Source organism: Mustela putorius, unplaced genomic scaffold (genome assembly GCF_011764305.1).
Source record: "Mustela putorius furo isolate JIRA1106 unplaced genomic scaffold, ASM1176430v1.1 tig00000421_pilon_pilon_pilon, whole genome shotgun sequence".
Lineage (NCBI taxonomy): Eukaryota > Metazoa > Chordata > Mammalia > Carnivora > Mustelidae > Mustela > Mustela putorius.
In genome coordinates this window covers 9,108,178-9,136,007 of record NW_025421375.1, presented here as the reverse complement: position 1 = coordinate 9,136,007, position 27,830 = coordinate 9,108,178, and the positions used below count along the sequence as shown (strand labels likewise).

General features: G+C 40.9%; 1 protein-coding gene across 3 annotated transcripts; it reads left to right on the top strand.

The window, feature by feature from the left end:
* Positions 1–110: 110 nt before the first annotated feature.
* Positions 111–27,830, top strand: LOC101672555 (cyclin-dependent kinase inhibitor 2A). 3 transcript variants are annotated; one of them, XM_045079674.1, is made up of 3 exons: positions 111–242; positions 25,207–25,513; positions 27,692–27,830. In XM_045079674.1, the coding sequence occupies exons 2-3, from the start codon at positions 25,210–25,212 to the stop codon at positions 27,715–27,717; spliced, it is 330 nt and encodes a 109-aa protein (XP_044935609.1). In that variant the 5' UTR covers positions 111–242; positions 25,207–25,209; the 3' UTR covers positions 27,718–27,830. The 3 variants fall into 3 exon arrangements, with proteins under 3 accessions (XP_044935609.1, XP_044935608.1, XP_004761861.1); XM_045079673.1 differs by having other exon boundaries at positions 208–341; XM_004761804.3 differs by lacking the exon at positions 111–242 and adding an exon at positions 21,523–21,744.

Sequence of the window (27,830 nt, the reverse complement as noted above, 5' to 3'; positions counted from 1 at the left end):
CGGGGGCGCGCCTGCGGGGCGGGGAGGGGCGGGGGGCGGTGCGTGGGTCCCCTAGGCGATCGGGGGGCGGACGCGGCTCTGCCTACCTCTGATGCCAAAAGGCGGCGCAGCTGTCGCGGAGCACAGCGGAGGTGGCGGCAGCGAGAGTATGGTGCGCGCGTTTTTGATCACAGTGCGGATTCGGCGCGCTGGTGGCCCGCCGCGAGTGAGGGCTTTCGTGGTGCGGATCACGCGGCCAGCGGGTGAGTGGACAGAGCCGGGTGTGCGGGCCGCTGCGGCCCTGGTGTTAAAGCTAGTGAGGAGCCGTCGCCGAGCGCAGCAGCCGCATCCTGGAAGAGCAGGTAAGAAAGGCCTCGAAAAGTCCCGGGCGCAGTCGGCCCTTGGAAGAATTTGTTTGTTATGATTTAATACAGATAAACCATCTTCCGGACCAGGATAGGAGGAGGAGGTTTTTAGGGGTGGAAGCTCTCTCCTCTCTTTCCCCATTCAGGTTACAGTTACTTAGGGGTGTATGGCTCCCGATATATTGAGCCCAGAGCCCCCTTCACACGCCTCCTCAATCCCATGAAAACTCCCGGGAGAACCGGGAGATTCTATTCCACCCTAGAAGTCAGGCACTCCTGAATTTCCTGGGTGGGAGTCAGTAAACACACACACACACACACACACACACACACACACTGAAGATGTATTTCTAGGGCGCTTTACTTCGCCCTAGAGGAAAGTATTACTAACGGTCTCGGTTTTATGGGGGCCACCTGTTTTCTCCCCAGCCAGGTTAACCCTCTCGGCTTACAGTAGATGGAGGATGTTTTTTTTTTGGGGGGGGGGGTCGCACATGGCTTGACTTCCCTAAATAGCAACACTGATCGGAGGAGCAAACACTTGCCTTTGAGGTCAGTAGAGAGTTGGGCTTTGGTAGTAAGGTGAAGATCATATTTGGAGCCCTAACAGATTCAGACTGCTCGGGATGATACTTAGCAAAATGTTTAGCAAAAAATAGACCTGCAGTGGTGAATATGAGAAATCACAACCCATCACGTTCTAATCATCTCAGGCCACAATTAACACTTTTTAAAAAATGAGGCCTACTTCTTGAAAAACAAAATCCTAGGTAGTTTTGTCCTCACATCAGACAAATCTTTACTCCGTGTAATTTCCTATGACCAGAATAATTGAAAATATATATTGCTACAATATCCAGACTCTTAGTTAGAATCTGGATATAAATCTAAAAGCCGCTTAATGAGGTTTCATTTTTGTGACCTTACTTGGGGCATCCATTTTCCCGGGAATAGATGTTTTGAAAAAACAAAGGCCAGGGGAAGGGGAATTATTTTTTTATTGTAACGTTAATAGGCCTTTGTCATATAAATGTAAAGCTTAAAACTGGGGGGTGTTTAGTTAGGTGCCTCAATTTACAAAAATTTCCAAGCAGGGGCACATGGCTGGCTCTGTCCATAGAGCAGGCAACTCTTGATCTGGGGGTTGTAAGTTCGAGCCCCATGTTTGTGTAGAAATTACTTAAAAATAAATCTTTTAGAACATTTACAAACAACTTATAGAGTAAATACTTACTTCTTTTTCATGTTATTATGAAACTTCAGGTTTTTTTAAGAATTAGTAAGAGCTTGAAAAGAGCTTGAAAAACATGCTATGTTGCTGGACTTCGTTTTATTATTTTTTAAAAGATTTTATTTTTTATTTGGCAGAGAAAGAGATCACAAGTAGGCAGAGAGGCAGGCAGAGAGAGAGGAGGAAGCAGGCTCCCTGCTGAGCAGAGAGCCTGATGGGGCTCGATCCCAGGACCCTGAGATCATGACCTAAGCTGAAGGCAGAGGCTTAACCCACTGAGCCACCCAGATGCCCCTTCACTTCATTTTAAAACATTAACAAGACTTTGTTCGTTCGTTTGTTTGTTTTAGGTGCTTTATTCTGACCAGCAAACGTTTAGCCACCTTATTTTTTTAATATCAGAGTTGTTACTCTTACTCTCTACTTAAAGCTATATGTTACTTAAACTGTTAGGTTGCTTCTTGAAATCTGTAATAACAAAGTAGAAAATTTTAATCTATGTAATCTTAGTTATGTGTTTTCTATTTTTAGGAATACACAATGTAATAGAACTACTTTAAGTTAGATACAGTATTCATTTTATATTTTTTGAGATGTTAAAAATAGAAAAATAATAGTTTCATTGAAAGTATCCATTTATTTCTTGTTACTTGAGTATAAATCAATTTTCAAGGATAACATGTGAAATTATTTTAAAAATGCATTGGCTATTTAAAAAGCCCAATTTTTAGTAAATATCTGGTCCAATTTTTAGTTAGGTGCCTCAATTTACAAAAATTGGAACTTAGAGTGCAACTTAGAATAGAATATGTCTTAAAAAGATGTGCAGGGCACCTGGGTGGCTCAGATGGTTGGGCGTCTGCCTTTGGCTCAGGTCATATTTCCAGGGTCCTCAGATCAAGCCCCCTACAGGGGCTCCCTGCTTGGCCGGAAGGCTGCTTCTGTCTCTCCCACTCCCCCTGCTTGTGTTCCTGCCCTCGCTGTCTCTCTTTCCATCAAATAAATAAATAAAATCTTTTTTTTTAAAGTTGTGCAATTACCCAACTTTATTTGTGAAATTATACACTATATGTGACATATGGAATTATTAATTATAAATGTTTGATTATATTTCAATAAATATATATTATGCCTCTGGCTATACTGACTTAAAAATATATATGGATGGTAATTACGTTGGGACTCATTCAGTTTCTTAAGAGCAATGCTAAAAATTATTTGTATGAATTAATACAAATATATAAGGTGTAATTATTTTTTATTTTTAAGGGTTCTGCAACTATGTTAATTATGACTTTTTATTTTTATTTTTATGTGACTAGAAAATGTATATAATAAAATTATATATAATATATATAACTAGTTTCTTATTCACACATGCCTGATGAATTACATTAATTGATTTGTTACTTCTATCTTGGTGTATTTACAAAACAGTCATATTTTTGTGGCATGAAGTATTTATTTGTTTACTCCTATTTGGGAACCCTTAGGGTGTTTTTTTTTTTTTAATCACCTTTAACAGCATAGAGTTCTCTCAAGGTAGGCACTGTACAGCTAGCATAAACCATTATTTCCAATGTGTTCGTGATCCCCAGGTTGTATGATGTTCTAAAGAAACAATGACACTTTGAGTAACCAAAATTGAATATCTATATACTTCTTTGGGGACTCTTGAATTTTAAAAAGTCCATTGTCATCCTAAGATAGAGAGGACATAACTTGGTCTATGTCCATAATATTTTATATGTCTCTTTAATTACATGTTAGTTCATCATTTGTAACGACTATGCTAGAGTTAAGCTAAACCATTTTTCCAACATGTGAATGACTCCTGTTAGTAAAGTGATCCAAACTATCTCAAAAATACTTTCTTAAATAAGGCTGAATATTTGACCCAGTATTTTTCTTCTTTTTAGTTTTCATCCTTTTTGAGAAGCTTAACAATCTCACATCCCCCTACATATTAAAACACCTTAGGCCAGAGAATCCTTCTATCTGCTACAAAATCTAACTTGAGAATTATTATTTCTGCATGAGAACTATTATTTCTACATGAGAATTATTATTTCTACAGTTTAAGTTATGTAAACAATGGGTATACTTTCACTTTCTAAATATAAAATTATAGTATTGAATAGCTTTTTTTAAAAAGCTACAGATTTCAAAATTCTCATTCTCACATCATGATCACTAATATTGTATCTGTTTATTGACTAATGAGCTTCATGCACTTGTTAAACACCCTACTGGCAAGGACAGTCTTATTGTAGGTATGAGGAACTTTTAAAATATTCATACATTTTTGGAGGCACCGTGGTTGGCTCAGTCCCAAGGACACAGGACTCTTGATCTTGGGGTCCCATAAGTTCAAGCTCCACACAGGGCATAGAGTTTACTTTAAAAAAATTTTTTTTAATCAGAAAAAAAAATTCAAACATTTTATTCAGTTACTCTCTGGGTAGGTATTATCCAACAAAAGAAAGATTATGACAAAGATCAATGGACAAATAGTAGCAAGAATTAAAAAATCCCTTGAATACTAGCAATAAGATGATAAATTGCTGCACAAAACTATGCACTGGAATAATGGTCTGGAATATTCTAGACTCTGGACTATTATGGACAATCATTTTTGAAGAATGTTTAATGGACTGTGAAATGATGGCATTAAAGAGTAGGTGATTTTTCAAGATTTAAAACAGTAAACAATTCTTAGTATTGCTTTTCTTCTTTTTCTCTCTCAGAACACACACACACTCACACACACACACACACCCTGTTTATGTACGAAAATATTTTGCTACAGTGCTTTCCTTAGATGGGGGGGGGGGGACTGGGAATGGTAATCTATAATTTCTTCGTTATACTTTTCGAGTTTTCCAAAGTGTCCTGACCATTACCAGTAAAAAAAAATATAGGTCATTTTCAAAGCCTGAAATGATCCGTGTATTACGGATGAACTAGAGCCTGCTTAGCGTTAGATTGGGGGAGGCAGTAAGGAAACTTGAGTTGTGCAAGTATCATGTGTAAGAAGGTTCTTGTAAAGTCTGGAGACAAAGCTGTGGCTTCAGACTGACGCACGCCGCTTACAAGCTTCGTTTTTACCTAGAGGTTAGATGCATAGCTGTGCCTTTTTTCCCAAGGGCCTGGGTGTTAGGCCTCCTGTCACATACTTCCAGCCGGCTTCTAGGACTCCCTCTCACGGGTCCTCTCCCGACCACTTCACGCCGAGGCTCACCGCCTCCCAGAGCCGGGTGAGGGTTGCAGCGGGCCTCCCGAGGACCTGCTGGGGAGAAATGGCCCGCCAGCCAGCAGGAAGCGAGACTCGAGTCGAAGCTGCTGCAACCTCGCCTCCTCTGCCTCCCGGCTGCAACCAGCCTCCCGGACCTTACCTCCTCCCCACCCGCTCACTTCCTAGGGACGCTGCGGATGCCGGAAATTTGATTGGCAGCTGGGGTAGAGCCCTCGAAACAAGAGTTGAGAGGTGGAGCCCACTGATCACCCCACTCCGCGAATGCACCCCTTCTGCTTTCAGCCGCCCCTGGGCCTCGTCTCACACCCCAATATTTCCTCAAGTAGGATTTGGTCGGAATAACACAAGGGATTACACGTAGAGCGGGAATGGGGCTTCACTAGGTGAAGGAGGAAGTGGGGGCAGGCAGAGGCTGAGGTGGTCTCCTGGTCTTGCACTAGGAGAGGCGCAAGGTAGGACAGAGGATGTCTCTTGGTCACCGCTCCAGCTAGGAACTGGCTAGCCCTTTCTTCTGGAAGGGAAGATCAGGGAGTGGGTCAGGTTGATTCTGAGACGCCGTGGGGAAAATGTCCAAAACTCTCGGCAGCCAATCCCTTCTGTGCCAGGTGGCGCCCAAAGAGAACTACTGAAAAACTCCCTCATCCTTGTTACTCTGTCTGCGGTACAAGACGGGAAGGAGAATGACCCCTAGTATTTTTCCAGTGATGAAGAATTTGCCTCAAATTCTTCTCTCAACTGTTTTTTTCTCATACTGCAGCTTTCCTCCTGTTTGAGAACTTTCCCTCCGTTAAAAAAAAAAAAAAAAGTATTAATACAAGATCAACTTCTATGACGGTAAGCCAACAAATGGAGAAAACCTTGGGAATAAATAAAGGTTTTGTTCAGTAAGGGAAAGAAGGCCTCTCTATAAGGCTTTCCTCCAGCCTGGAAAATACCCACCGACTCGGGACCTGCACAGATTCACCAGGTCCTACTTCATGCTATTTCAATGTATTCAGCAAAAGCACTTACGTTGACAATTGTTGAACTTACTAAGGGTCAGTAGCATTTGTTTTTTAGAGAAAGGAAAATTGAAGAAAATCTTTGTTTCTCATTGCAGGCTTTATAAAAAAGAAAATATAAAAATGACTTAATTCTTCAACAAGATCATAGTTTTTCCCTTCACCTCAAAACAAACAAACAAACAAACAAACAAACAAAAAAAACAACAAAAAAAAAACCCTCAGAATTTATTTAAATAGTTTTAAAGCCAGTAAGAAGAAAGGTTTTGTAGTGGTTCAGAGCTACATGAACAAAGATATGTAATCTCTTAAACAAACTGAAACTAATAAAATTGTGCAATCAGAGTGGTGTAAATAAATATCCCTTTACTTTCTCAATTTAAGCATGAGATTAGTGAGAAGTCAAGGAACTAAGGCAAGGCTTATTAACAGCATCATTACCTGAACTGCTGTTTAAAATATACACTTCTAGGGCTCACTCCCAGAAAATCTGATATAGCATATTCGATGTAAGTCTCAAGAATCTGCATTTTATTTTATTTTTTTAAGATTTTATTTTTATTTATTTGACAGATCACAAGTAGGCAGAGAGGCAGGCAGAGAGAGGGAGAAGCAGGTTCCCCACTGAGCAGAAATCCAGAAATCTGGATCCCAGGACCCAGAGAACATGACCTGAGCTAAGGCAAAGGCTTAACCCACTGAGTACCCAGGCACCCAAGAATCTGCATTTTAAGAAGCCCTTGAGGGGGAGTCTGTTACAGGTGCCCTTTCTGCAACATCATTGGCAAATATGGACAGTGTTGCTTTTTAAACCTTATTTTTGCTTATTTATTTTTAAATCAAGGCTTTGGCCTTTTAGGTAAGATTTAAATTTTAGAATTGGTCAAGTCACACTTTGAGTCCCAGGAAGGATACTGAGAGTCTGAGTAATCAATGAAGGAGCTAATTTCCTAAATAAAGGAGACTTTTTATTATTATGTGATCCTTCATCTGAATTGGAAGATTATCTCTTAGATGCCAGATTTTTACTGTCAGAACATATTCTGGGGCAAAGGATGTAGTAGAATATAATTATACTTGTGTGTTAAAGCCCTAGACAGAAAATTTCCACATAAACATTTATGATATATTTTTTTGAAACACTGTACATACTTACCCCTGCTTACATTGTTGAATAATTCAAGATGGATAGGTAGATAGATAGAATATAAGGGGTTTCTTTCAGTTCATTTTATTATCCGAACAGAAACCAGGCTGGTAAAACCAACAACCTAAAATTATGTAAGAGAGGAAAAACAAAACAAATGTTTCACAGGTTTAAATGACATTTATCGATCACAGCAAAATCACAGTAAAATGTAGGCATAACAGAATAAAGCACTTGTGGATACAGAAATTAGGGGTCTCTGTATCTGTGTAACAGTACAATGACCAGAGAAGAAATATATGTAACTAATGCAAGCTAAAAAAATCATTAGCCATTATAAGAAAAACTAAATTATTATGCCTTCCAAATTATAATTTTCTGTCTCTAAAGTACATTTTGTCTAATGTCATACTTACTTTGCTGGTGTATTAGGGAAGCTTCTGTTTTGCTTTCTTTTCTTTTCTTTTTTTTGAATGCCACCATTTTCTTGCTCTGAAATCTCGAGGCTGCCAGATGAACTGACTCAGCAACCGTACAACTCTTTCACCCAATTTAAAGAAACAGCAGCCATCCAAAGAACAATGACTCCCCCCAGATGCAAATCTTTCTTACCTGTGGAAGAAATAGTATATTTTAACTTTGAAATGATTGTTAAATGTCCACAGAACATGGGACACCTTGAATTTCACTCCATTCGGTTTACATGCTGAATAACTGAAGCTGAATATATTTTATCTAACATATGATTTTTAAAAGAAGTTTATTGAAACTTTCTTCCAAAGGTTTGCTTCCTCTATTCCTTCAAAATAATTATAAAGAGCTTAACAGTAATAGAGCACATCAACTCACATCATCTCCTTCAATTGTCACATTATCCTTCTGTTTTAGAGATTTGTATTTTCTCATTTTATACACTGGAGACTGGGGTTCAGATAAGTTGTTTTATGATCTACTAAAAGTCATTCACTAGTAATTTGCGTACAGTTGGACTGGGTTTGCTTCTTGTCCCCAAATGCCTCCACTTACAACTTTAAAATATATATATACATATATATATATACATATATATACATATATACATATATATACATATATGTATATATATTTTAAAGTTGTAAGTGGAGGCATTTATATATATATGTATATATATATAAAGTATACATATATATATAAAGTATACATTAAGTATATATTATAAAGTATACATTATTTCCACTATGATTCAAGAGCAATAAATGGGAAACCTGTGCACAACCATAGGAATCACTTAAAGCATGAGGTAGAAAAGTCACTTCCTTGGAATACATGACCTGGGATTAGATTGTTTCCTTTACTTACTAGTTGCACAGTGTTAAATACTCCATGTTTCCATTTCCTCATCTGTAAACCTGAGCCTGTAGCCTATAGCATTCATCTAATGAAAACTAGATGTAATAGTATATGTAAAGATACATTAAGAACTTTCAGTTGGCATGTATTTGCCAGTTGTTGTTAAAGTGCCAAATGAAACTATGCCCTTAAAAGCACATTAGTTTACTTTTACAGTAAATGCCTACTTAATTTGACTTTAATTATCCAGATTAGCTGGAAATTTCTGAAATCCATTTTAAAGAATGTACATATTATAATAAAAATATATTTATTAATTCAAATCCCTGCCATGTGAAATCAGTGTAAATTTGCCTACTTTTTAAAAACCCATACCTGTTACAGAAGCCCTATATTATGGCCTTTATAGTAGGATTCTGAACTATAGTATTCATGAGCATTAAGTAGATATTAAATAATATTCATGAAGCTCTGTTTTCTAAGATGAGATATCAAATTAATTTTAAAAAGCTGAAAAAAATTTATTGATCTTCCTTCAATTATCAAAAAAAACTCAATATAACAATAATTTCTGGAGGGAGCACTGAGATCGTAGACTCTTAATTCCTCCAGAAGGTTGCCACCAGTCTGACATCTGAATCAATAGTCTTGGCATAGTGTTTTGTAAAAAGAAAAAAAAATAGTATAAAGAATTCTGTGTGTGAGAGAGAAAGAGAATACAAGGAAAGAGGAATAGAAACATTAAAGTCATCCTCAGAACCTTCAGCATCTCTGCCTTGGAAGGTGGCATGCAGTTATTTAAATTTAGAAGGATAACAAAAAGGTTAAATATATTATGTTAACTTCCTTAAGGCAAAATTGACTTAGGTGTATAAAATTGGGGCAAAGTAACAAATGTATTATATTGTCATTACCAATTTATTTATTTTGTTTTATTTTTTAAAAGATTTTATTTATTTATTTGACAGAGAGAGCAAGAGACACAAACAGGCAGAGCAGCAGAAGGAGAAGGAGAAGCAGGCTCCCCACTGAGCAGAAAGCCAGATGCGGGACTCAATTCCAGGACCCTGAGATCATTGAGCTGAAGGCAGATGCTTAAGCAACTAAGCCACCCAGGCACTCCTCATTGCCATTTTAAAAATGGAGTTTAGAGGTTATCATCTCACCCATAAGAAAGAAAAATGTAAGACTGTACTTTTAACCCAAAGACTCAAAGAAGAATGTGAGTGGAGATGATACATCTGTAAGTAAAAGGTGCTAAACATGAATAGGAATCATTTCCTGATTTATTCAGAATTCATACATATGCATTATGAGGTTAATTCCTCCTAAAGGGCTTTAATCACATATCAGGTGAAGAATGTCACTTGAGGAAGAGTGATCCCCCAAACAAAAATTATTTCTTATAATCTTTTATAATATCAGGTGACATTTTGGCTTCAGAAATCCAGGGAAAGAAAAAAAATGTTTGAACATAACAGTAGGACTATAGATCCCCCAAGAAAGCAGGCTACTCTTAAAGAGGGCAACCAGTTCTCCATTTGAAGAAGAAAGCTTCAACTTAGATGATTCCCCCTGAAATTAGAATATCCGAAGTCACTGTTAAACCCAATCAACCATGAACAATCAATTCCCACCCCCAAGAGTGAAAAATTTAATACAATATTATTTCTCTGTGAGTTTCAATAGTTTCTTTGCTTTCTAATAGCACATCCATAACATCAGCAGCATAAGCAAAAATAGAGTAGTATATGTGTCCAAGCTTAGCAACTAAGAGAGCAACATGTGTTTGAAAGGAGAAAATCTATCCCATCAGTAGGAAAAAGAGGGGGGTTAGGAACAGAGGTTTAGAGAAGGAAACTTCATATCCCTCCGTTTTGCCTGTATTGTTCCCACTGTACCTGGTCTTGGACCTGCACACCAAGGAGTGCCGGTGGGTGGTAGTGAGTGAAAGGAAAGCACTGAACACTCACACACTTTGTTGTTACTTCCCATGATTTAATGAAGGTTTTGTGCAAGTTTTGTTTTAACACAGCTCTGTTCTCAGGGGGTTAGAATTCAAAGAAGACAAAATTAATCATCCCTTGTGGAAGGGAGTTGGCTTGTTCAAACCACAGGTACCCACCAGAATGTGTAGTAACCATGACAGAAATACCCCAGAAGAAATTGACTTTGATGGCCTAAATCAGTAACATGAGATAGTAAATGTCAACTAGTGTCCAAGAAAGGAGGTTCTACTTAGTAAGAGTCTACTGTATGCTTAGATTTTTATATATCTGACATTCTTTATTCTTTATAATAGATTTATATATAATATAATATAGATTTATGTCTATAAATCTATAAAATAGATTTATATATAATATATAATGTAATATATTATATTATGATATAATATAATACCCTATGAGGTAAGCTTTGTTTTCCCCCCTTTTGAGAGGTGGGAAGATAGAATCTCATGATATAATGAGCATTGGGTGTTATATACAACTGATGAATCACTGAACTCTACCTCTGAAACTACTAATACATTATATGTTTATTAACCGAACTTAAATTTTAAAAAAGTTTCCATAATTGTTCAAGCCCACAGAGCTAGTAAAGGAAAGGTCGGGTCTATGAGGGTATTGAGACAGATTGTCTCATTACCATGCTTCATTTGTGTTCAGCTCCAAGACAATTAAGGATATGTTGGACATTCTCACCAACCATGTCTGTCCAATTCAGAGTAAGTAGCTGTAGCCACAGAAGAATTATGGAGAGAGGATTAATTTCAAGACTGCAACTAATATTTATTAACTGTGCAACAATGGTAATGTGCCACCCTTCCATTTTCTTATTTATAAATCAAGGGGGTAACTTTTTGAAAAGCAAATTTGCAATATGTGGCAAGAACTCTTATACTTTTGGAAAAACTGCAATACTCTTTATTGTAGCAATTAGAAACCCCTAAAATATGATATCACTAAGTAAACTATAATATTATCTCAATAGAATGTGTTGCAACTGTTAAAAGTAGTGTTTATGAAGTGATTTTTTAAGAGAATTTAGGGAAATGTTCTAATGATAGGTGAGAGGAAAAGCTTATTTCAGAATTGTACTATATCTGCAAGAACTAATCAAGGAAAAAAAGAAAATATTTCAAAATTTTAACAGTCATTGCTTCTGCGCAGTGTAATTTTTCATTTTCTTTATTTATCTTATTCCTTTAACAATTTTGATACATGGGAACTATAATCAGGAAAAAATTATTTAAAAATCATGGAGTGACTCTGAAAGGACATGAAAGTCCAAATTTCTATCATTATATGTATTATTAACCACCAATACGCCACTCAGAAACACAGTAGTTCCTGAAATGGAGATCCTGTCACCTCAGTCCAGGATTTGCCACCTGCTGGTGGGCAAAATTCTCAAAGAAAAGAAAACATTGCTTAGTTGCCCACCCCATACTCTACAAATCAATCAACAGGGAGACACACCAGGAAGAGTGTGGACCACTCAGACACAACTGCTGACCTTGAGCTCAAATTCTATCTCCTTGTGCATTGTTCCTTAAGCACTCTGGGCTTTTTTTTTAATTTATTTAAAGATTTTATTTATTTATTTGACACACAGAGAGATTACAAATAGGCAGGCAGAGAGAGGGGGGGAAACAGGCTCCCTGCCAAGCAGAGAGCCCCGATGCAAGGCTCCATCCCAGGACCCTGAGATCATGACCTGAGCCAAAGGCAGAGGCTCAATCCACTGAGCCACCCAGGTGCCCCTGGGCTTTTCTTTTCTGATCTATGAAGGAGGGGTAATACCCTCTATCCCACAGGACAGTTTTGGGATTAGAATTGATATATGTAAAGCTGTTTAATGCTTGTCACATAGTTGGAGTTCAATAAATGGTAGCCATTGTGATTTTCTTGGCAATTTTGAATGAATTTCCTATTGTCCCTATTTCTCTTAATTATATGCCGTATTACTTATTTTATTCCTCAGGATGAGGCTAATTCTCAAAATCTGTGCAAGTAAACAAATTATACACACAAATACATAGTATAGATAGATAGATGTACATATACACACAAGCTATGTTAATGTTTTAGTTTTCTTAACTGGCCAAATAGCAACAGATAGATATAAATAATTCACTTCAGAAACTTCTCAATATGCAAAAGCAGACATTTATAAAACAGCTGAATTCTGGAATGATTGTTTTCATGAGCTGCAAAGATTCCTCATTTCATAAGAATCCACTCTATAGATTCTTTTAACAGTTAACTCCCTACATGGATTTAAAGTCACATTTGTTTTGCACACAATTGGGAAAAGACATCTGCTATATAACATTTACTACACCTCTAAGCCGTCCTCAAAATGATCTTGGGAAGATGACAGATAATGCAGATTCTATACCCAGCTAATACTTTGGAAACTAAAGTTGAAAAATTGTGACTTACCTATAATTATGCATCAAGTTCATTATAAGTGAAGTCATTTTGAGTTTCGTGTTCCTTGCCAAAGTCCTGTCTGAGCAAAAAGAGAAAAATTATAGTAATTCTGAGTGAATGGAGATGTCATGGAGTCCCTAAAAGAATGCCTTACTTATAGCAAATATTCAGTAGTTGTGCTATATTGAATTCAATTAGAGAATATTACAAGGGAGAAGGAAACATCTTCCATCTTGGATCTTCCATAGATCCATCCTGGATCCCCTTTTCTCAGCAAACTTGTTGGAGGTTTGCTCTGTTTTCTCAGGGGTGTCGCTTTCATGTTAATGGTGCCTTTTCTTCTTGTGGAAAAATAAATAAAGGGAAACCTAGTCTTTAATTCTTTACCATTTTTTGTGTAAGGAAAGCCTTGCTTCCCATTTAAAATATCCAGATTGGACACTGAAACCTCAGAATTCTTATGCACGGGTTCTTCAAGGAATGAGCATGTTTCTTGGTTGAACAGTAATCTTTTGAGGCACAGTCATTAATATACTTGCTTTGTAAATGGGGATATTGAAGCCTGTATAATGTATGGCCTGCTCGAGGTGATAGGTGGTAGAGCTAGGCCCGGGGCTCTCTTTTCCTTACATTATTAATTTCTTCTAAATTAAAGGGGCACATGACATTATTCTCCCATTGCCTTAGTCTTCAAATAATCCTGTCACACCCAGCATTCAATCCTAGAGCCCATCTCTAAAGACTTAACCCAGCTGTGTCCAGAAGCTCTTTTACAGAGCTTACCTTGCTCTGATAAGCTATTTCCTAAGAACCTCTCCTTAATAATGGGATCCTCTCCAGAACCTGAAATACATCTTTTCTCTGGTACCACAGGTCTGAGGTGTCAGTTGCCAGAGTACATTTTCCTTCTCCTCTATCTTGATGGTAGACTCCCCTCAAGAGCTCATCCTGTTTCAAAACCACCTTCCCCCTCCAGAGAAGCAAACATGTTTATGGTTGTTACCAATACACCCTCTTGACTAAGGACCCTTCTTTTGCACCCCCAGCTTAAAGCCAAGCACCTGACATACAGTATCTGTCTTCAGTTACTCTTTGTCAAAGTTATGAATGATGGTTTTCAGAAAGGCAAGTCTTGTCTAATAAATGTATCATATTCATTTAATTAATTAGAATGGTTAATGTATGCACATAGTACAAAATTCAAGCATTACAAGTTGCAGAATGTGAAAAAGAAAGTCTGGGGTCCATTCCAGTTCCTCATTTCTTTCCCCCACAGTTAACAGATTTTTCCGTAACTTTCCAGAGATGTACTATGTATATTTTATTTTTAACTTCAAACTGTATTTTGGGCAACCATTTAATGGCAATATTAATATTGAATATGGTAAAGAGATTCATGCTTTTAAACACAGCTTTTGTGTGGGTTTCCCTTGATATCATAACCTCAAGAAGTACAAAGAATAGAGCAAGATAGATCTCATTTTAAAGATATGGACATCGAAGCTAAAAATAGTCTTGAAGGAGTTCAGAGTCAAAAAAGCAGTTCACTAGGTACATCAGGACTGTCACTTGGTCTCAATTCAGAGCTACTTCTCCAACAACTTTTATTTTCCAAATAAAGTAATATTATATTATATGTTTGCACACAATGCATATCATACCTTGCCAATCCTGCAATGCCTTGTCAGAATCAGAACCTAATTTCAAGATATTACCTTCTCAAATATCTTTGTATCTCTTTCTGGTGATGTGTTAAAGTGATAGTCACATCTAGAATGACAATCTGAGCAGCCCCTTCCAGGCTCCTCTGAAGGCTTTTTTTTTTTTTTTTAAAGATTTTATTTATTTGATAGAGAGACATAGCAAAAGAGGGAACACCAGCAGGGGGAGTGGGAGTGGGAGAAGAAGCAGGCTTCCCGATTAGCAGGGAGCCTGATGCGGGGATCCATCCCTGGACCCTGAGACCATGACCTGAGCCAAAGGCAGTCACTTAATGACTGAGCGACCCAGATGCCCTGAAGGCTATTTTTCCATTTTATTTTCCAACTTCTCCCCACACATCCCAGTGAATTATTTTCTTTTCTTTTTTTTAATTAATTAATTTATTTTTAGCATAACAGTATTCATTATTTTTTCACCACACCCAGTGCTCCACACAATCCTTGCCCTCTATAATACCCACCACCTGGTTCCCCCAACCTCCCACCCCCCCGCCACTTCAAACCCCTCAGATTGTTTTTCAGAGTCCATAGTCTCTCGTGATTCACCTCCCCTTCCAATTTACCCCAACTCCCTTCTCCTCTCTAACTCCCCATGTCCTCCATGCTATTTGTTATGCTCCACAAATAAGTGAAACCATATGAATATTGACTCTCTATGCTTGACTTATTTCACTCAGCATAATCTCTTCGAGTCCCGTCCATGTTGCTACAAAAGTTGGGTATTCATCCTTTCTGATGGAGGCATAATACTCCATAGTGTATATGGACCACATTTTCCTTATCCATTCGTCCGTTGAAGGGCATCTTGGTTCTTTCCATAGTTTGGCGACCGTGGCCATTTCAGTGAATTATTTTCAGTGTTCCCAAACTTCCCCACCCTTTCCACCAAATCCTTTGATTTGTAGGGTTACTGGGGCAGCACCATTAAGAGGCTTTCTTTAAGTAAAATAGGTTCTCTTGTTGTGTCATGATCTCTACCCTCAGCTGGGTTCTCCAGCCTAATGAAATATTTCTCTAAGTCCTACTCAGCCCATCCCTCTCTCCTCATCACAGATATTCTAAATCTTCACCACTCTCACTTCCTTTTTTAAACGTAATTTTCATTTAAGTTCCAGTTAGTTAACATACAGTGTAATATTAGTTGCAGGTGTACATCTTAGCGATTCACTAATATTAATATTAGTTTCATGTGTACACTTAGTGATCGTATGATTGCTTACATACAATACCTGGTGCCCATAACAACTGCCCTCCTTAATCCCCATCACCCATTTCATCCATCCCACACCGCCCTCCCCCTGGTAACCATCAGTTTGTTCTCTATACTTAAGAGTCTGTTTCTCTTGGTTTGACTCTCTTTTATTTCCCCTAAGATCATTTTTTTGTTTCTTAAATTCCACATATGAGTGAAATATATGGTATTTGTCTTTCTCAGACCAACTTATTTCCCTTAGCGTAATACTCTCAAATTCCATCCACATTATTACAAATGCCAAGATTTCATTCTTTTTGATGGCTGAGTAATATTCCAGTGTATGTGTCTGTCTGTGTGTCTTTATCCATTCATCAGTTGCTGGACACTTGGCCTCTTTCCATAATTGGCTTTTGCAGATAACACCACTGTAAACATCAGGGTACATGTATCCCTTTGAATTAGAATTTTGTATTCTTTGGGTAAATACCTAGTAGTATGATTGCTGGATCAAAGGGTAATTCTTTCTTTGTTTTCTTTTCTTTCTTTCTTTCTTTTTCTTTTTTCTTTTTTTTTTCTTTTCTTTCTTTTTTTTTTTTTTTTTTTTTTTTTTAAGAGAGGAAGGGACAGAGGGAGATAGAGAATCTCAAAGCAGACCCTGGAACCCCATGCAGGGCTCAATCTCACAGCCCTGAGATCATGACCTGAACTGAAATCAAGAGTCCGACATTTAACCAACTGAGCCACTCAGGCACCCCAGGGTAGCTCTATTTTTAACTTTTTGAGGAACCTCCATACTGTTTTCCAGAGCGGCTGCACCAGTTTGCATTCCCACCAACAGTGTAAGAGGGTTCCCCTTTCTCCACATCCTCACCAATACATGTTGTTTCTTGTGTTAATTTTAGCCATTTTGAGGTGCCTGGGTGGCTCAGTCAGTTAAGCATCTGCCTTCAGCTCAGGTTATGATCCTGGGATCCTGGCACCAAGTCCCACATCAGGCTCCCTGCTCAGCAGGGAGTCTGCTTCTCTTGCCCTCTGCTGCTCTCTATGTCAAATACATAAAATCTTTTTAAATATTTTAGTCATTCTGACAGGTGTGAGATGATATCTCATTGTAGTTTTGATTTGCATTTCCGTGATGATGAATGATGTTGAGCATCTTTTCATGTGTCTGTTGGCCATCCATACGTCTTCTTTGGAGAAATGGCTATTCATGTCTTCTGCCCATTTTTTAAGTGGATTATTTGTTTTTTTGTTGGGGGGTAATTGCATTTGCTAAGTTCTTTATATATTTTGGATACTAGCCCTGACAAAGATATGCCATTTACTCTCACTTCCTAACCCACCATCTTATCCTCACTGCAAACAAGCCAGCCTCTTCGTTCATGAAAGGAAGTGCTTCAACTTCCTCCCTGCCCTGACCTTTTCTCCTTTCTCAAATCTAGCTATATCTTCTGTGTCCAAATTTATGACCACTCCCTGTGCCTTGTATTCCTTTTCTTTTTGCCTTTTTAGGGACCTGGGGTCCTCAGAAACACCTTATCTTTCCTGAGTCCTTCTAGCTGTCCTTCTCTTCACCTGGCACCTTTCCTTGTGAGTGCTTAGGTTCTCTCCACCCTTCCACCTACCTCCCGTCACACTATATTGCTATGAACTATCAAGGCTAAGCTGGGGAAAAACAGTCCACATAGTGTCCCCACTTCCTTGCCATCCCATACATCCCTGGCTTTCCTTCTGACAGTCTGAGCTGCCCTTCCCAGGCTCCTTTGAAAGGCTTTTTCCACGAGTTTATATCTCTAGCTTCTTGCCATATCCCAGTGAATGATTTTCAGTGGTCCCAAATTTTATGCCTTTTCACATGCTCTCACCTCTGCTTGGAACATCTTTCTTCTCCTTTTATTGTCTTCATACTCCTAGGCCTCTCTCCAAGGCTTGGGTCTGCTTTCAGCATCCATGCAGCCTCTGCCCAAGCCATCAGAAGTTTGGTTCCCTTTTCATTTTCTTGTGTCATCCTCTGCTTCCCTTTGCTCTTCAACACACATTACATGTAATGCCAATTTAATACCTACAACAACTGTTTGAAGCAAGTACTATTATTATCTCATGTATACGGATGGGAAAACAAACCTAGATGCAATAACTTTGTTCAAAGTTATAGAGCCTTAAATGAAAAGTACAGCTTTGAACTCAAGCAGCCCTACTCTAGAACCCATATGTTTAACACCCCACTGCCACCACGCCCCACCCTTAGCCTCTGAGTTTGTTGAATGAATGAATGAGTGTTACACTTTTTCTTAAAAAAACAGATCAAAATTGAACTAAGTTAAAAATTCATAGCATAGATTTGCAAAACTGCCAAGGGAGCACAAACCTAAATAAGGCCATGACATTCTCAAGGAGGAGGAAAATTAATTTTGGGAATGATAATATGGAACAAAGTTTAGGATTCATAAAGCTCTTTGGCTTCATCATCTCATTTAATCAACCTGTGAAATATATTATGAATCCCGGGCAATCTGAGGCTGAAAAAACCAGTACCAGGATCCTGGGATTTATATTTTATTTCTTCTAAGGTACTGGCCCTCAGGTCTGAGCTGATATGGAACAGTAAGTTGGGAGTATGGTAGGTTCTCTAAAAGAAAAACCAAGAAAGTTTTACACTACTATTATCACTTATTTACACAAGATTTCTAATGCAGTATGGGATCAATTTCTAGAACTAAGGGGCCACACCCAAGGATGCCATAACCTTCTGAGAGCTCTACTGCAGGTGTCAGAGCTAGGATATACCTGTCTAAAACCTGTTGTTGAAAGTCTGCCTCCATGTCTGTATATAATTCATCCAAGGGTGGTTCTATTTGGTTCCCTCATGCATTTCCTTCAACAACAGTAAATATATTGCATAAGAATTTAATGAGTTCTCAAATAGGAATCAATAGGTGAGTTTTAGAAGAACTTCTGAATTCCCTGAAAGTTATATTCAGAAATGCATGTGCAGATAGGGTTGCCTCTGTGGCTCAGTCAGTTCAGCATCTGACTCTTGATTTCAGCTCAAATCATGATCTCAGGGTCATGAGATCAAGCACATCTCTCCTCAGCTCAACAAGGAAACTGCTTGAGATCCTCTCTCTCCCTCTCCCTGTACCCCACCTCACCCTTTGCTTGCCTGTGCTGGAAGGAGCTCTTTCTCTCTAAAATAAACATATAAATCTTTTTAAAAATACATATGCAACTGAACACACTAGTTTAAAAAATTATGGCATACTTTATTTTTTGAGGAGACGGTGTATAGCTTTCAACAGATTATCAAAAACCTACTCCCCCTGTTCCAAGATTAAGAGCCATTATTTTAGTGATGGAAACTAATACTGATATGGGTCTTAAAGCCAGACACATTATAAGGGAAATCTGTTCCCTCCTTCCCAATACCACAACCACTATTTCCCCCTTCCCTGTCATACCATACCTTAAGCTATGTTAAAGAATTTTATGTTCTCAACCACAGTTTGAATTTCCCATACCATTGTTGCCCAGATTACTGGGAGGTGTCTGGAAGAAAATGTAGAAAGTACAACAATTCATATTTTTAGAACAGATTTTACATCCCATAAGTGTTTTAACTGGCATCATTTGATTTTTTTTAAGTAATCTCTAAGCCCAATGGGGGCTCAAACTCATAAGCTAGCAATCAACAATCATATTCTCTACCGACAGAGGCAGCCAAATGTCCCTTAAGTGGCATCATTTTATTTATTTATTTATTTTAAAAGATTTATTTATTTATTTGACAGACAGAGATCACAAGTAGGCTGAGAGGCAAACAGAGAGAGAGGACGATGCAGGCTCCCTGCTGAGCAGACAGCCTGATGCAGGGCTTGATCTCCGGACCTTGAGATCATGACCTGAGCTGAAGGCAGAGGCTTTAACCCACTGAGCCACCCAGGCGCCCCTCATTTTATTTTTTTAAAGGTTTTATTTATTTATTTGAAAGAGAGAGCACAAGCAAGCAGGGTGAGGGGCAGAGGGAGAGGCAGACTCCCCACTGAGCAGGAAGCCCGACTGGACTTGGGGCTCTATCCCAGGACCCTGGGATCATGACCTGAGCTGAGGGCAGACACTTAATTGGCTGAGCCACCCAGGTTCTCCAGTGGGTATCATTTTAAAACTCCATGTTTTGCTTGAACTAACAGCAACTGAATGTGTTTTGGGGGCTTGAAGAGAAGTCAACCAGGGATTGAAACATAAATTTTGAGTAGGCTGTGTTATCTAGTAAAGATTAAGCATGTGCTTTAAGGCATCAGCAAAGCCTGAGCGATCCAATTTTTAAAAATAATCTATATTTAAAAATATATTAGCCACAGGAAAAAGTAATAACCACAGGTAAAATTAGAACCATGCTGGATTTTCTTTTGCTCTTAGTTCTGTTGAACTTTTCATTAAATATGAGGGCAGTGGAGGGTGTCCTTTATCTTTTCAGTGATTAGGGTCTTCTTGGCCTTCCCTTTCATATAATATTCATAATTCTATCCAAAGCATTTTATTCTCTGTGCCTCACAGCAAGACTATAAGAGAATCCTCAAAATATAAAATTTAAGAGCTAAGGTATTAGCTCAAGATGTGCCACGCTGTTCTAAATATGTTCATCAATTCATTTAAAACTCACAACAGCCCGATGAAGTAGGGACGATTCGTAGCCTCCCATTTAATAATTAAGATAACTGTGAGCTTTTTCCAGTAGGAAAAAGAGATGGTTGGGGCTGGGGGGGTGCGGGAAAGGAGCGGGAGTCTTTCCAATGGGGGAGCGTGCCTTTCCGCTGTTCTCCCGGGAGGCTCTGGACACGAGGTGAATGTGAGAGACTCTGACTCACTAAGCAACTCTGTTTCTAGAGCTCTGAACACCTTTTTTTCTTGTCTAGGAGTAATTATTTATTAAGAGCGGAGTCTGTCAGCCCAATAACTCTCTCGCCAGCTTCCTATCTGCTTGTTGGCAGAAATCTCCATCATCTCTGTTAAAACAGACCTCATCTTCTCTGAACCAGCCCCTGTACAAAAAGCACTAGCACTGGGCATTGCACAAGTTTGGGAAACCTTCGCCTTCGCCATCCGTTTCACAGGGTGTGTGGGTGTGTGTGGGGTGTGTGTGTAGTGAGGATAGGCTGCTGGCAGGTGGGCAAACTCCCCCAAATGAATGTTTGAGCAAGGATTTTTAGCATGGTGGACTCAGCATGTGAACCCAGGTGTTGGAACGGTAGAAGGGGTACAGTTGTCTAAGAGTAGGGAAGCCTCACAGTGACACGGCAGGGCCCTGATCACCAGGAGTTTGCTGTTTCTCCTGATGAAAAGAGGAAGCAATGCTTCGCCTACGACATCAAACACCCTGGTTGGAAATAAGCGGTTAGGAATCCTGCGCGGCTTTCGAATGCGAGAGGTTGTGCAGGGGAGGAAGGAAACAGGAGAGCAAAGTCGCCTTAACCCACTGAACTCGCTCTGAGACCTCGAGCGAGTCTCAGCTGGGGGCAGGGGGAGCACAGCGCCGGGAGGAGGGCTGGCGACGCGGGCAGGGGCCGCGGGGTGGGGGTGGGGGCGGTGGCGGCGGGTCCCGGGCGCCCTCCCACAACGGCCTTGTCCCGCTCCCGGCGCCAGCCTCCCGGGCAAGCCCGGACAGCAGAGGCCCCGCGAGGGGCGACTTCGGGCGGCGGGGCGGGCTTCACGTTCACAGCGAGTTCCGAGCGAAGGGCGCCGCCTCGGGGAAGCAGAACGGCGCTCTCCGGGTGGGAAGACTCCCGCAGGACTCCTCCAGGGGGCAAGAGTCTGGGGGTGGCTTCCGCCGGTCCCGGGTGGCGAGAGGAGGGGCGGGCTGGTCACGCGAGGCTGGGGCGGGCCACTGGCGCCCAAGTGCGGCGGAGGCGAGGGGAGGAAGGAGGGAGCCAGCCAGGGGGGCCAGCGCTGGGGAGCCGCATGGAGCCCTCCGCAGACAGGCTAGCCACGGCCGCAGCCCGGGGCCGGGCTGACGAGGTGCGGGCGCTGCTCGCGGCTGGGGTGCAGCCCAACGCGCTGAACCGCCAGGGTCGGAGCCCGATTCAGGTGGGTGAGCCAGCCGCCCTGCCGGAGGAGGGGGAACGGCGGGCGACTTTGGAGCGCAAGGTTTGTAAGACAGTCGGAACCAGGCCGGCGTTTCGATTCTCCGTGAAGGGGAGACTTCTTGGTGAGTTCTCAGGTGGACTTTGGAGCCGAGACTTCCCCGTGTCCACGTCCTGGGGGCTTAGGAAGCCACGGAGCAAAACGAGGAGGCACGTGGGGTGAAGCTTCCTAGAGTGGTATGGAGATGGGGGGGGGCGGCGGTGAACCTACTCGTGTTAATACAGTCCGAGGTATGTTCTTTATCTGATACACGGTTGCGAAAGTTTGCGGTAAAAAGCAAGATTTTAAAGAATGGAAGGTTTGTTTGACCCACTAGCCCGGAACTCAAAGATCCCCGAAGGGAGCTGATCATCTGCCTTTGGTGGTGGTGGGTGTGTGTGTGTGGGGGGGGGATTGCAATGGAAACCTTCTGCCGTGTAAATTGAATAAATATCAGTTGAAATTATCCAGAAGCAACTATATATTATTGTGTTTATTTTTACTTTAACCGAGTAAGGAAAATACATGCTTGTTCTAAGAATTTTGGTAACACAGATATATATGAAGAAAAACATTTGTGTGATCTTGCCTGAAATAATGTCAACTTAGTTACTATTTTGAAGGTATCTCCTATTATTTTTCTTATTTTTTACTTTCTTGCTATAGATTGACTTATTTGGGACAGAGTTTTCAATTCCTCGCCGTTCAAAAATGTCGTTTCTCCCCTCCTCACTTCAGTTGTGTGTAGGAGTGGAGGTGGGGGGGGGGCGGTGTTTATTATTTGTGGTGGTTGTTTGCCGTCACTAACTTCCTAAATCCAGGCTAAAAAAACGATTTCTTCTTGGCAGTAACCACCCTAGTTTTATTCCCAATGTCGATAGTGATTTCTGATTCTGAAAAATTAAATGTATGTGAAACAAAGGCTTACTGCACACATTCCAGCATAACAAGACAAAGGAAAGTAACTGTACCTGCAACTTCACGGATTTCACAAGTCAATCTTCCCTTTCCTGAAACTATGCTACACAGGATAAATTTTATACTTTAAAATACAGATATAAAAATAAAACCAAAATGCCTTAAAGTCTGAGATTATTTGGGATTTAAAGTGTGAAAAGATTTTGAGAGGAGAGAGATCGTGTGATGGTAGAAGAAAAGCATGAGTCCTTTAAAAAGTATGCATGCATGATTCCTAATTTCCCTAAAATTTTGCTTGGTGACTGTGAGTTTAACCTTGAAGTTCTGGAATATGTTAGAAGAGACTTCATGTGTTTAAATCAAAAAGAAAAAAAAAGAGAATTGGATAATTAGTTTTAACAATTCTTTTTTAAACTAGGGAAGATAAGAACATAGAGAAAAGGGGTCATGATTTTGGTTTAGAATCCTAACCAAACTTGTGTTTAATATAAAACTAATTAGTTCATAGAAAATTTTAATAAAGGTTAATATCTTACCAAATGGATTTAAGCACTCTACAAAAATTCATTTGATTTTTTTCTTTTTGCTTTGGATTGCTATTAAAATATTTAAATGTTAGGTTTCCTTTCATACTTCAATACTGCAAAAATATAATGAAAACCTGTAAAATCAGTTAAATGATGACATATTTCATTGGATTCAAAAAATGTTTCATCTATCATATTTTCATCTGCATTATACATAGACATGAGGTTGACTTCTAAGTAGAGGTTTTAGACATGAGTTTTCTAACTCTGGCACTTGCCTTACAGCTCCCAAGATTATGGCATCCTTGGGTGTGGTCCCTTTGTTCTAGAAACTGACACTGTAATCTATTAGAAGTCTTGCATAAATAAGTAATGGACTAAGTTTTTCTTTTAAAACACTGAATTGTTCTAAACCACTGCAAGTTTTTATTTTTGTAGCTGTAATTTGGTTCACTTATATTTTCTATCTTTTTGAAAATTAAATCAGTTTCACTTTCTCTAGGACAAGAATCAACCACTATAGTATAACTTAATATGTTTCCTTGGTTTAGAGAAATTAAATAATTCATGTTTAATGTAGAATGTAGTTAAAAATAAGGAATTTTTCTGTATACAGTCACTGTTGTCTAGCTAATATCTAATAATGGTTGACCTAAAAAGAATTGTCTTTACTATCCACCATGCAACACTCAAATCTTAAGGTTGCTGTGATTGTGGATACTATTTAAAAATTCCCCTTTGGTAATGACTTTGTTTCAAAGATGATTTATGAACAAAATGAGGGGAGCACCTCCTGTTTGATCTCAGAGTTAAACTTGGGAAGTTTCTTAGTTTCCTATTTCTGCTGTAACAAATTACCACAACTTTCGTGTCTCAAACCAACATAAATTTATCATCTTATAGTTCTGGAGGTCAATAGTCTAAAATGGATCCATAGGGCTGCATATTTTTTTTCTTTGAAGTTCTAGAGGGAAATCTGTTTCCCTGTCTTTTCCAACTTCTAGTGACCATCAGCATTCCTTGGCTCATGGCCCCTGCATCTTCTCTCTGACCTCCATTCTTAGTTCTTTTTTCTGTAACCTTCTTATAAGGAAACTTATGATTACATTGGGCCCATCCTGACAATTCATATTAATCTTCTTCAAAATACTTAACTTAATTACACCTGCCAAGTCTCTTTTCCCATGTAAGGTAATATAGTCACAGCTTTCAAGTGTGAGTTAGTAGACTTTTTTGGGAGCATCATTTAGCTTACCACAAGAAGGAATTTGGGGACTGGTCAGAATTCAACGTTTTGGGAAGCTAAGTGTAAATTAAAAATTTTATAAGAATTTAAAGGTCTGTTGTTGTTTTCATTTTCACTTTTTAACATTTACCATGTTCTGGGCTTGGATATACAGCAGAAAACCATATAAAATCTCTGGGCCTTACATAATTTTGTATCAAAATGAGAGGGGCAATCAAAATGAAAGAGGAGGTTAGGCTTAGAAGCCAGTTTGTCTTTCACCCTTTTGTTATTGTTTTTGACTCTGGCAATGTTGTGTGTGTGGCTGGAACTCCGCAAAAGTTTGGAGGATATAATGGAATTCAGTGTGTAGAGAAAATGGAATCAGTAGAACTGGCTAAGGGAGCTGGTAACTGAAAGCAAATAGAGTAACTAGATACCTGTGGCTTGTACTGGGCATCTGCACAGCGTGGAGGCTTCACAAATAGCTTCTTTCTTCTTTTTTTTTTTTAAGATTTTATTTATTTATTTGATAGAGAGAGATCACAAGTAAGCAGAGCAGCAGGCAGAGAGAGGGGGGGAAGCAGGCTCCCTGCTGAGCAGAGAGCCCCATGCCGGTCTTGATTCCTGGACCCTGAGATCATGACCTGGGCGGTTGGCAGAGGCTTAACCCACTGAGCCACCCAGGCACCCTAGCTTCTTTTTTCTTGCCCCTGCCACCCGTCCCTGCCCTGACCACTCTGCTCTCTCTGGCAGGTCATGATGATGGGCAGCACCCGCGTGGCCGAGCTGCTGCTGCTCCACGGCGCCGATCCCAACTGCGCGGACCCCGTCACTCTCACCCGACCTGTGCACGACGCGGCCCGGGAGGGCTTCCTGGACACGCTCGTCGCGTTGCACCGAGCCGGGGCGCGGCTGGACGTGCGCGATGCCTGGGGCCGCCTGCCCGTGGACCTGGCTGAGGAGCAGGGCCACCACGCTGTCGCCCAGTACCTGGGCGCAGCCTCGGGGGCCACGGAAGGTGGTAGCCACTCCCATTCAGAGGTTGCGGAAGGTCCTGCAGGTGAGGTGGCAGAGTTAAGAGTTGAAACTCGGAGAGCTTCTGCAGCCCACTGCATACTTCTTTTTCAGAAAAGAACCTTGGCTTCGGGAGAGCAAGGTCTTGGGTCTCGCCTCAGCTCTCACGCTGCCACCTTGTAAGACAATTCCACTGCCCCAATGGACTGCGTCGCTTGGGCTGCGGACAGGAAATAGCCTAGATGGATTTCCACAAGTTTAAGCCTATCCCACAAACCGTGCCCCTATTCCCGCAAACACTCACCGTCTCCCGAGCTCAAGCCCTAGACTGTAATATTGATGACTCAGGAGTCTAGGGTGTAGTGGCCCCTCTTCCTCCAAATTAGCAGGCAGCAGCATCCATTCAGCTACCCTCGGTTTCCACATTAGCATATCCAGATAGCTGGACCAACCCCACAAGCATTTGCACGTGGCATCGTCTGGCAGAAATCCATCTCCCCCAACTCTACTGCAAAATTTGACTAAATCTGACCCTCTACTCTATGCGGTGGTGTTTTCCAGAGCTGCCCAAGGGAGAGAGTCCTCTCCAACCCTGGCAGTCTGTACACGGGGATTTGCTACATTCTCTGAGAAAGAGACCCTCTCTTAAGCTTTATCCTCTCTTCGAGAGAGATCGCTGAGAAAGGGAGATGGCCATGTGATCCTCTTTGCCTTCTCCTTCTACAACCACAAAGCCGCCTTCTTCTCTTGCGGCACCCCTTCTCCACCTCCAGTCCTACTTGCCCGAAATACCAATTTTACTGATTTTTTCTGAAAGGAGAACTATTTTATATATATGAAATTAACATGATATTTAAGGTAAACTGTGACTTTTAAGATTCCAAGATCTATCCCATTTGGGCTCAGAACTAGGGCACTAGACCCTCTGGGCCTTAGTGGGGCCAGAGAATTCACAGGGGAGAAGCTCGCTCTGAACCCTAGACCAGAGATGCAGGGAGTTTTGCGCTTTCGGCGTGGGAAGTTCCATCTCCTTTGGCCTGCCCACCCTCCCTCTCCACCAACCGCAGTTCGCATCGGAACACAGCGCAGGGCAAGGGACCAATCATAGCGCCGGTTGCGCGGAGCAAGAAGGGGAGGAGCTGAAGAGCCGAGAAGGATTGGAGGACTAACTGGGCCGTAGGCAGAGAGAGTAACCCTTTATAAGCAAAACTAGGAGCTCTGACCCAAGCACACAAGTCCGTCCACTCCTTTCTTCCTACTCTCCCCTCCCTCCTTCCTCTTCTTTATCCAACTACATAATCAGCTCCATTTTAGATGGGACTTAAAGTAAATGAGACAAAACAGGAGTCCTGCCCTCATAGAGCTTACATTCTGGGAAACCTACTTTAAGCAATAAACGTATTTTCAGAGATTTAGTTTGTTAAGACCAATGTGACGGATACGAGTGAAGTCTGATCTGGAAGAGGGGCTCAGAGTGTCAGAGAGCCTGACTGATGAAAAAGAGATTCGCTACTGGAAGCCTACACACTCTCAAGGGCAAAGCCTGGCGGTTTGGGAGGACAGAAAGAGGGCTGGAGCGTGCACGCAGCGCCATCAGAGAGGAAAGTCAAAGAAAGGATGTTGGGTCCAAACCTGGATTTTGTTTGAGAAACTTTAGAAAGCCATTAGCGGGTTCGGGCGGAGGACCCTGGGGGGAAAGATGACAGGACTGGAGCCCAATGTTCCTATACTGCCCGGCCGCTCGGGCTCCTCAGGGGCCCCCAGCTTACGCGCGTCGCGGAGTCGCTCCGCGCCAGGTGGTAGAGACGCCTGCCCATAGGCGCAAAGCCAGGCGGCATTTTCATGGCCGGCGCCTGGCACTGTGTGTGGCATGCCCTCAGCACGCCTTATATACCTGGGTTTCCCTATCGCAAACCCGCCGCCCCGCGTGGCCGCGCCCTGCCTGCCCTCGCCTGGCGGGCCCCGAGCTCGGCGAGCTTCGCCAGCCGCGCAGTGGACGCGATGCGTTATCGGCGGGGCTGGGGAAGAGGGCGGCTGGCAAGGTCCAGCCTTCACGGACAGACCTGTGCTGAGAGGTGGTCGACCTGGATTAGAGGCCAGCGAAGCCGGCTGAGAACCTTGCTCGTAAGCGTCGGAATACCGGACGGGGGAGACCAAGAGGGGAAGGAGGGATAGGTCGCACATTTCTAGTTTCTAATGTGTTTTTTCTTTCTGCCATCTGCAGACAGCCAGGATTTCAAGAATGACTGAGATCTAAAGACACCTCAAAAATGGTCTGATCTTCAATCAACCAAAGTGAATTACCCCATCCCACCCTTGCTGGCTTTAATTGGCATTTATCAAATAAAGCTTTTTAAACTGTA